Source organism: Andrographis paniculata, unplaced genomic scaffold (genome assembly GCF_009805555.1).
Source record: "Andrographis paniculata isolate CXL003 unplaced genomic scaffold, ASM980555v1 Contig52END, whole genome shotgun sequence".
Classification (NCBI taxonomy): Eukaryota; Viridiplantae; Streptophyta; class Magnoliopsida; order Lamiales; family Acanthaceae; genus Andrographis; species Andrographis paniculata.
Window position 1 is genome coordinate 8,326,342 of NW_026137587.1, and position 10,680 is coordinate 8,337,021.

The window sequence follows — 10,680 nt, forward strand, 5'->3', positions numbered from 1 at the left end:
CAATTACAATTGAATTATATTTTATTTAATATATTTTTCATTCGATCTTTTATATATATATATATATATATAATCAAAACAACAAAAACACTTAACAAAAAAAATGTATATAACTAAACTTAAATGTTTATAGATATTTGAAAATTGAAAAAACGATATAACATAAAATTTTGAACATGTAACGGATTGTTTGGTGGTATGAGGTGTACTCGTAACTATGAGGTTATAGATTTAAGTTTCCCGATGCATTCAGGTCTTATCTGTCACACATGATTTGCCTAATGTAATTTATTTTGTCGGACTAATTTGCAAAGTATTAGGTTCAGCAGAAAATTTACGTCAAAGTGCACTAATTCGATGAATAGCTATTGAAAATTTCCACATTATTAAAAAAATAAAATAAACATAATCATATAAGTAACAATTAGCAAAATGGGTATTGTCTTAAAATTTTGAACACACACACAATAGTCATGAAACCTATAAATATAAATTGACCATGTCAAAGATTGTGTGTGGTCACACTTTAAATATAAAATAATATCTACTATCATCATACATATCCGTATCTGTCTTGTACATGATATATAGTGTAATAACAAATATGGCTATTTATCAATCATATTGTCAAATAGTATATTATTTCAATTTTGGTATACAATTCTCATTATTATGTTTCAAAAAGAAAAACAGGTAAAGGGGTTTTGTAGGTCCATAAAGGTTTTGGAAAATTCTCATCTTTCCCACTCCAAAAACTATAAATATATTGAAATGTTTATACCTATGTGAGTGTGTGTGTGTGTGTGATCACATTTTTATTCTTTTTTAGTAATAAAGAAATAGATACAATGGTGAATTGCTTTCCTATATAATAGTACTATTTAGATTTTAATTGAAGTATATAAACTATATTGTGTGGAAATGCGACAATCTACAAATTTCGGATAAGGTTAATAATAACAATAATAATAATAAGGGGTGAAAGGAAGGAAAAAAAAAAAAAAAAAAGTGGAATTGATTCTTTACCATGTGGGATTGCAGTCTATGGTTTTTATCCTTTCCACTTGTCCTTATCTTACAAGTATTTTATGTTACAAACTAAAATACTATTAGTAATCTTTATTTTTATATTTTTAAAAAATAAATAAAAATATTTTTATATATATATATATTCAAATTTATTTTTAATTAAATATATTATATTTACAATCAATCAAACATTATTTTATTATTCGGCTATAGAACTCCAATTCCATCCAAACGCAGCCAAGTTTATAACCGTTGGACAAATTTCTGAGCAAATACTTTAGGATTAATAAAACCAATCTTTTAAGTCATTGTCGAACTTTAACATGAAGTTTGTCATTAAATTAATTTCTTCGTGATTAAGATAGATATCCAATGAAGGGCCCCTCCCCTTTCATAATCTAGCAATAATAATTTAGTATTGATGTTGAAGTTGTCATACTCTAATCACAATAGATTTTGAAACTTACCGATAATTAGTACATAGTCGTTGTTTTTGGTTCACAGGTGGCTTGAATTTGACCCGACTTTATTATTTATTTATTTTAAAGCCAACCAAACAAAAGAACACCAATGAGATTAGATTCGTACCACTTAACACAGTTTATGGGATAAGATTTATTGATAGATATATTTGGCTATGAATTATCATCGATTTTAAATTAATTGAGAAAATTGTGAATGATTGATTATCCATAAGATTTGAAGATAAGAATGATAAAGAGTTAAGAGTAGCGTGGGATGGACGGTTAGAAAGTCCAAAGAGGTCTGTGGCCTAACCTAACCTAAGAATTATGTCACATTTCATGACATCACTTCATTTGTCCTATTTCTCTCATAACAAAAAAAAGTTGCTTCTTTTTTCCTGATTGATCAAATTTAAAACAACACACCATCGATGATATTATTTATTTTCTTTCCATCCCCCAAAAGCATTCAGCCTTTTGCCTTAACCTTAAATTGTGCAAGTACATCATAAATTCTATCTAGAATGTCATGGCGACCCAAAATTGCCCTTAAATGTAACCAAATTTAAAACGACAGATTTAGCGCCGTCTGTGGGAATCGAACCCACGACCACATGGTTAAAAGCCATGCGCTCTACCGGCTGAGCTAAGACGGCTTATTAATAATTGTTTCCAGTTAAACATAAATTTCTTTGATTAATCCAAATTAAAATGCCAGTTTATGAAACAATCTTCTTGCACTCTCGTTACAATTTAGGGCCGCCGCCGCCACCGCCGGTTCCCAGTTTCAATTCCGATGTCCGGCCACCACTACTATGAAAGATGCCGCCCTGAAGTCCTTGTTCTCAACCCAACGCCTCCACCCAACGCTGGATGTCTCCACGGCGGCCAACCTCTATGCTGCCAAGCTTCAGCTTTGCTGCCAATGTGGCCCCTCCGCCTACGCGCTCACCTCCGGCATCCACGGACACATCATTGCTTCTGGTTTCAGGCCGCGAGGGCACATCCTTAACCGCTTGATTGATTTCTATGGCAAATCCGGTAATCTGACGTATGCAAGGCAACTGTTCGACGAAATTCCCCAACCAGATGTTGTTGGGAGGACCACGTTGATTTCGGCATATTCCAACTCCGGAAACCCCAAATTGGCCAGAGAGGTATTTGATAAGACGCCTTCAAAGATTCGAGACACTGTTTTCTACAATTCTATGATCACTTGCCTTTCCCACAACAACGATGGTTATGCCGCTATTAAACTGTTCAATGAGATGCGGCAGAAGAGCTTCAAACCTGATAATTTTACCTACACAAGTATACTTGGAGCGTTGTCTCTCGTGGCTGATCGTGAGACCCACTGTCAGCAGCTACATTGCGTTGTGATCAAGTCAGGGACTCAATCGGGTACTTCGGTGGTGAATGCACTCATATCGGTTTATGTCAAATGTGCATCCTCACCTCTGGCCTCATCTTCTGCATTGATGAAATCAGCGAGAGTGCTGTTTGATGAGATGCTGGCAAAGGATGAATTATCGTGGACAACCATCATCACTGGGTATGTGAAGAACGATGATCTTGATTCAGCAAGGGCAGTTTTCGATAGGATGGAAGAAAAACTGGTTGTGGCATGGAATGCTATGATTTCTGGATATGTGCACAAGGGAATGGTGTTCGAGGTGTTTAAAATGTTCCGGAATATGCATTCTTCGGGTATTAAACACGATGATTTTACCTACACCAATGTTCTTAGTGCATGCGCCGATGCCGGCTTATTTCTCCACGGAAAGCAAGTGCATGCTTACATACTGAGGACAGAGGCAACACCTGCTTGTGATTTCAGGGTTTCAGTGAATAATGCTCTGATCACATTGTATTGGAGATGCGGCAAGATTGACCAAGCAAGAAGTATTTTTGATGCAACCGACAGCAAGGATATTGTCTCATGGAATGCAATTTTATCTGCTTATGTGAGTGCCGGAAAAATGCATGAATCGAAATCCATTTTTGATGGCATGTTGGAGAAGAACATGTTATCCTGGACGGTTATGATATCAGGACTTGCACAATCTGGTTCTGGTGAAGAAGCTTTGAAATTGTTCAACAAGATGAAGTCTTGTGGGCTCGAACCATGCGACTACGCATATTCTGGAGCCATTACTGCATGTGCTGTTCTTGCTGCTTTGGAACAGGGGCGACAGCTCCATGCTCAGCTTATCCAGCTGGGATTCGACTCCAGCCTTTCGGCTGGGAATGCTCTCATAACAATGTATGGACGCTGTGGTGTCCTTGATGCCGCGCACACTATATTTCTCACCATGCCTTATCTGGATTCTGTGTCATGGAATGCAATGATAGCAGCCCTTGGACAGCACGGACATGGTGCCCGAGCACTGGAACTTTTTGAAACGATGTTAGAGGAAGACATATTGCCCGACCAGATTTCATTCCTCTCGGTTCTCTCTGCGTGCAGTCATGCAGGTTTAGTTGAAAAAGGAAAGGAATACTTCAAATCGATGAGTGAGATATATGGAATGACTCCCGGCGAAGATCATTACGCCCGATTAATTGATTTGTTGTGTCGAGCTGGGAAACTTAAAGAAGCCAAGAATGTGATTGAGAACATGCCTTTTGAGCCCGGATCCCCAGTTTGGGAGGCTTTACTTGCTGGTTGTCGGCTTCATGGCAACATGGATTTAGGGGTCCATGCTGCTGAAAAACTCTTTGAGATGATTCCAAAACATGACGGCACCTACATACTTTTGGCTAACATGTTTGCGTACGCAGGGCGATGGGATGAGGTGGCGTCAGTGCGAAAATTTATGAGGGAAAGAGGGGTGAAGAAGGAGCCTGGTTGTAGTTGGCTTGAGGTTGAGAACAAGGTGCATGTATTTTTAGTCGACGACACTGTGCATCCGGAGGTGGTGGAAGTATACAAGTATCTGAATGAATTGGTAGGGAGAATAAGGAAACTGGGATATGTTCCGGACACGAGATATGTCCTGCAGGATATGGAGTTGGAGCAAAAAGAATATGCATTGTCTGCTCATAGTGAGAAGCTTGCAGTTGTTTACGGGCTGCTGAAACTCCCTCGTGTAGCCACCATTAGAATCTTCAAGAACCTACGGATATGCGGGGATTGCCATAATGCAATCAAGTTTATGTCCAAAGCAGAGGGTAGAGAGATTGTTGTGAGGGATGGAAAGAGGTTCCATCATTTTAAGGATGGTCAATGCTCTTGTGGCGATTTCTGGTGATTGAGTTGATGGTTTAAGAATTCATTCCATTGCTGTAGTTTGATGCTGCAGGTAATCTTAAATTTCATTTAACAAATTGTCTTCACTTCAGGCAACACAGCTTTTAACAAATTATCTTTATCTTATTTTATGAAATAATTTTAATTATAAATATTATTATTATGAACTATACAATTTTGCCGTAATGCATTCAGTCCACAGCCGCCGCCGCACCGGATTCTTCTTCTTCATCCCCCGTCGCCGCCGCAGTCGTCTTCTTTTTCTCCAATTCCTGTCTTTTCTTGCTTTCTTTTTTCCTCCTCCTTCACACCACCCGGTCGCAACATTCCACCGTCGCCGCCAGCCTCCACTCCTTTCTTTCTTTATTTTACTATTATTTTATGTGGTGGGATCCACAAAGGAAAAAACAACCGAAAAAACTCTGGCCAGATTTTACAAAAGAAAGGGTTCATTCGTTCGTCCGATTTATTTTGTATGGAGTAATAAATATATTTATGAGAAGAGTCGATCCATTCTCATTTCCAGCCAATAACATGAATTCGGTGGCCACTCGATATCTCAAAGCCAAATCCAAATCCTCTCTTTTCTTTCTCTCTCGATTCCCTCAATTTTTCTCCACCGCGCCTCCATCGAATCCCGATGTCCAGAGCTACCCGCCAACCCTCGACGGCCTGCGGCGCCGGCTCGCGGCTGAATCGCCGACGCTTGCGGACTTTACCCGACTCCAAACCGACCAGAGTTATTCCGTGGAGGTGGGGACAAAGAAGAAGCCCCTGCCCAAGCCAAAATGGATGAAGGAGTCGATCCCCGGTGGGGAGAAGTACACGCAGATCAAGAGAAAGCTAAGGGAATTGAAATTGCACACGGTTTGCGAGGAGGCCAAGTGCCCTAATTTGGGGGAGTGCTGGTCTGGGGGTGAAACAGGCACTGCCACTGCCACGATTATGATTCTCGGTGATACTTGTACTCGTGGCTGCAGGTAATGATTCGATTTTAAAGGCATTCTTCTTTAGCCTTGTATTTCTTTTGAGTTATTGCTAAAATTACATTTTACGGACTGTTTTCTTATGTTGATGAAAATTGAAGATTTGCTCAAGCCATGATCAGTTTCTAGAAAGTGTTTATTTAGGAGATGTATGCTTTGCAGTGCTACGAATGTTATTTAATTTTTACCCTATGCAATTTACACCGTATTCTTATGTTTTAAGAAAATCCTGTTTAGTAGAAGATGTCAATCCAATTGCTATAGCAAGAAGCATTTATTTTCAATAGGATTTGCAGTCAGTCCCTTATGAAAGTTATTGCACTTTGGATTTCTGCATTCATTTGATTCAACTTAAAATTTCAGATTTTGCAATGTAAAGACATCACGCACTCCTCCTCCTCCTGACCCCAACGAGCCCATGAATGTAGCTGAGGCAATAGTTTCATGGGGATTGGATTATGTGGTGATAACTAGCGTTGATCGTGATGATTTAGCTGATCAAGGAAGCGGTCATTTTGCAGAGACAGTGCAAAACTTGAAGACGCTGAAGCCAACTATGCTTGTAGAAGCACTGGGTATGATAGAAAATTTCTCTCTACTGTGTAAATCTATTTGTTGCATAGTCTTGAAAAATGACTGAATTTAAGTACTTGAATCTAAAGAATCCATTTCAGTCAATGCCTTCTGAAATTGGCATCTATGGTTTTTCGACAAGTTCACCTGTAAACCTTCCTTAAGTGCAGAATTTGCATTGACCTGCTATTGCTTTTATCTGAATTAGGAGGTGGGGTACTTGGAGCTATTATGAAGTTTGAATGTTGAATCCTTTTATTCTCTTATGTTATTGTTTCTGGCAAGTGCAAGTGTTTTAGGTTGAAGAATAGCCAATAGTTATATCTAATCTAAGTTGTCTGACTCCTTACCCTACAAATTTACCCAAAACAAAGTTATGATGCAAGTATGATTGAAGTGACAATTTTTACTTCCCGGTTAATATAAGTCCTCACGAGTTTATTGAATATTTAATGTCTTCTGGTATTATGATGAGGATGATAATGCATCTTGTGTGATATGTTTTCTTTCTTGACTGAGTTGCTCTCCTATTGCAGTTCCTGATTTTCAAGGGGACCCTGGCTGTGTTGAAAAAGTTGCCAAATCTGGATTAGATGTTTTCGCACACAACATTGAAACGGTTGAAGAGCTTCAGAATGCGGTTCGTGATCGTCGTGCTAACTTTAAGCAATCCCTGGATGTTCTCATGATTGCCAAAGACTATGCCCCGCAAGGCACACTGACGAAAACTTCCATCATGTTGGGGTGTGGAGAAACCCCTGATCAAGTAGTGCAAACTATGGAGAAAGTGAGGGCTGCTGGGGTTGATGTCATGACATTTGGTCAGTACATGCGACCATCCAAGCGCCACATGCCTGTATCAGAATACATTACTCCTGAAGCTTTTGAGAAGTATCGTCTGCTCGGAATGGAAATGGTTTGTTGCTTTCTTTTTTTCATCTTTCACAGGAAATGGTTTAGCATGTATAGGGATACCAGCAATAACATGCAACTATAATTGCTCCCATATTCGTTTCTTTGCCTATCTTTATCCTGACTGGCAACCAAGTGCTCTTTCTCAATGCTATCATGATTAGGATAGAATCATTTATAAATTGTCAGCCATCCTGTTTGCGGTATTTCAATTCCTCTATAGTTATGCAATTAGATTGTAACTATAATCATAGCATGGAGAAGCCTGTTTAGTTCATCTTCAATTTGTTCTTTTGATGGAGTACATTTAAATAGCGTTCTGACTTAGTTATGAGTTCATGCCATGAAATTCAATGGAATGTGGTTGATTGCCTGACATGATAGTAACCTAGCTGGACTTGATGGTTGTTGCCTGTGGCAGGGATTTCGATACGTGGCATCAGGCCCTATGGTGAGGTCTTCGTACAAGGCTGGCGAATACTATATAAAATCCATGATAGAAGCAGACCGAACTGCCGCATCTTCTTCTACATAAAACTCAGCCTTATGGTGACTGATATCTCCCTTTGTAACACTGATTAGAATTCTTCCCTGCTAAAGCTTACCCCGCCTTGATGGAGTTTTTTTTCTCACACAGGTATCAGACGAACTTCCTCTGCTGCAATGGCACGATACCACACCTGCTTCAGGTACACTCGCTCTCATCTCGCTCCCCTCCTCGCTTTGATGTTTAAAAGTTGTTTTATAGCTTTATATTCATTTTAATTATTATGTAAAAATAAGTTCTTATAAGAGCTATTCCTGTCTTATTTGATCAAACACATAGCAGCTCTTTCGAAAAGGCAATTTTCATTTTTGTTAATGTGTGTTGTATATTTCTGTTTTTTTGGCAAACATATATGCTCCTGTAGAAGTCTTGTTTTTTTTTTTTTTTTTTTTAAAAAATAATGATGCATATGTGGTGGACTAGGCTTTAAGATTATGAAATATATTTAAAGATTAGATAAGATGATACTCCCACGTCTGCTGTACTTTGACGTTTATTTTTGCAATTTTTTTTTTTTAATTTATAATAAATTTTGATATAATAATTAATATTCAAATATCAATAAATAAAAAATAAATGGAGTGCAGATAATATATTTGGATATAATGTTATTTATTTATTCTTTTGTTATAGCATATAATATAGTATGCATGTGTAAAGTTGAATGATATGATTGATAGGGTGATGGCTCACTAATTCGACATGTGGGCTCATTTATTATGCCACCACCATGTAAATATGCATACACTAAAAATAAATATATGTAGGTATGTTACATCTAAGTGATAAGCAGGGTATTGTCAAACAAATATTCGTAATCAGTTTGGAGAAGGTAACTCGTTTTTATTCCCAAATGAGTAAAATTCATTTGGAATTTAGTTTAAACAAAAGTAGATCATGAAAAGGAGGAGTATTGTGCGAAGAATTGTTTTTACATTAGAGCTGTGATAATTAAGGGTAGGTAGGTGGAAACTCAGAAACTTTTGGAATAAGTAAACAAAAGTAGGCTGAAGAAGGGAAGTTAAAGGCCCGGCATAACAAGAAAAATAAATATAACTGTCTCAAAGAAAGCACCACAATTTCAGCATCAGATAAATCAAAAAGCTAAGATTGGATTTGGAACGTTGATACAAATCTCCGCAATCAATGCATACACACACAGATACATTTACCACATTCAACCATTACCCTCGCAACAAATTAATACTCTTTCTATATCACAAATAAAATTTAGAATTGGGATCAAGGTTTTGCTCTTTTATATAATATGTATATTTATAGACCATTCAATTCAATATATTATTATCTTTTTAAAAATCACACACACATAAAAAAAAAAATTGAAAATAAAACAAAAGCGAAAAAAAGAGTAGAGTACTACTATTAGATTAAAAGTTAAAACTAATTAACAATTAAAAATTACCTTGACAAGCACACCAGCATAGCATGCGAAAATGTCACAGCAGTAAGGCGAGGAGAGAGCTGAAAAAGTGTGAAAAGGAAAAAGGATCATGTCCGTGGAGCGGAACGGCAGAGAAATCCAGGCCGTTAATTTTGGCGGATGAAAGAAAGATCGGATGGGCGTGGAGAAACGGGCATATGTAAGTATAATGAATGATGTGCGATGTGGGGGATGTGGGCAGCATCTGAACATGCAAAAAGCCATTCAACAATCACTCACTCGCTCCAAATCCCAAATCCCTAATCCCCTTTTTAGGAACACTCCCTCCCACTCCCAGCTCTCCTTCCATCATCACTCGTCATTCACGCCGGATCCAATGGGCTGCTGTATCAGCGCCGGAGGTCACCGTCCCGCCGTGGAGCCGGGATCGCCGCCCTCGATGAAGGAGGAGGAGGTGGAGGAGACTGTGAAGGAAGTCCTGATGGAGACCGTCCCTGCTGTCATAGCAAACGAGGACAAGGGAAATGGCGGCGTAGGAATCAAGGAGGGGAATCTCGCCCGCGAAGCTGGATCAACGCCCGAGATTCATCTTCATTCCGAGATCGTTTCGGAGGTTTCCGAAGCCTCAGAGATTTGTAGCAATGCGGAGAGTTACTCCAACGCTGCGGCGGCGGCGGAGGAGGAGGAGGACGACGGGGTTGTTGATCAGAGGCCTCCGGCGAAGAAACGCCGCGCGCCGGGCGGGGGGAGGGGGCGGGGGCAGGGTAGAAGGGCGCTGGAGAGACGGGGACAAGTAGCGCCGTTGAGGTCAGTTCCCGGGAGGGCGCCGACGCCGGCGATGGAGCCGCGGAGTGTGACGCTGTTCGATAGTAGCCGGCGGGTGGAAGGAGGGGAGGGTTCCGAGCGGCGGTCGAGGTCGCCGCCGCCGGTGAGGCGCGGGGTGGAGGAGCAGAAGAGCGGGAGCACGCGGGAAGCAGGAAACGACGTCGTATCGATGGAGGAAGCACTAGCAGAATCGCTTGAGAATCCTATTGTATCTTTGGAGTGCTTCATCTTTTTGTGAGCAATTTTCTATATTGCATTGGTGGTGTTGGTACTCTCTGTAAATTCTTACATAACAATTACGACGGAAAAAAACAAAAAAAAGGAGTGACTTTTATTTGTTTGATTTTGATTTGGTTTGTCAGTAAATTTTATTATGTACGTACTAAGTACATGTTGCGCAAATTTCGTTTATTTAAAATTTTATAGTAAGTAATACTTATAATGTTTAATCTATCACTATTATTATTATTATTATTATTATTATTTGGTGCAGTTGATAAAACTTTCCGGTGGGCTAGATTGATCCAGCGGCGTATATCTACATTGGAGTTGGGGTGACCCGATCAGATCAAATTGGGCTTGAAGGCAGTAAGTTTTAATTGGTATATTTTTCGTGCCTGCATCATCTGGCAATTCGTTTATCTTTCCTTGAAATTGCACTGTACTGAACATATTTTTTTTAAAAAAATACT

General features: G+C 39.2%; 3 protein-coding genes and 1 non-coding gene across 5 annotated transcripts; 3 read left to right on the forward strand and 1 right to left on the reverse strand.

Annotated features, from left to right (window-relative positions):
* The first annotated feature begins 1,961 nt into the window (after window positions 1-1,961).
* On the forward strand, window positions 1,962-5,075 carry LOC127254265 (pentatricopeptide repeat-containing protein At1g25360). Of its 2 annotated transcripts, none has more exons than XM_051279289.1 (2): window positions 1,962-4,795; window positions 4,939-5,075. In XM_051279289.1, the coding sequence occupies exon 1, from the start codon at window positions 2,309-2,311 to the stop codon at window positions 4,742-4,744; it is 2,436 nt and encodes an 811-aa protein (XP_051135246.1). In that variant the 5' UTR covers window positions 1,962-2,308; the 3' UTR covers window positions 4,745-4,795; window positions 4,939-5,075. The 2 variants fall into 2 exon arrangements, with proteins under 2 accessions (XP_051135246.1, XP_051135247.1); XM_051279290.1 differs by having other exon boundaries at window positions 4,946-5,075.
* Window positions 2,077-2,149, reverse strand: TRNAK-UUU (transfer RNA lysine (anticodon UUU)). The gene has a single exon. It is a non-coding gene; the product is annotated as a tRNA-Lys (tRNA).
* Window positions 4,984-8,076, forward strand: LOC127254270 (lipoyl synthase 2, mitochondrial). The gene is made up of 5 exons (XM_051279295.1): window positions 4,984-5,723; window positions 6,093-6,304; window positions 6,839-7,218; window positions 7,636-7,763; window positions 7,852-8,076. Exons 1-4 carry the CDS (start codon window positions 5,125-5,127, stop codon window positions 7,747-7,749), a joined length of 1,305 nt encoding a protein of 434 aa, XP_051135252.1. The 5' UTR covers window positions 4,984-5,124; the 3' UTR covers window positions 7,750-7,763; window positions 7,852-8,076.
* Window positions 8,077-9,338: 1,262 nt separating this feature from the next.
* Window positions 9,339-10,226, forward strand: LOC127254459 (uncharacterized). Its single transcript, XM_051279551.1, has one exon. It carries the CDS (start codon window positions 9,339-9,341, stop codon window positions 10,224-10,226), a length of 888 nt encoding a protein of 295 aa, XP_051135508.1.
* Window positions 10,227-10,680: the final 454 nt, after the last annotated feature.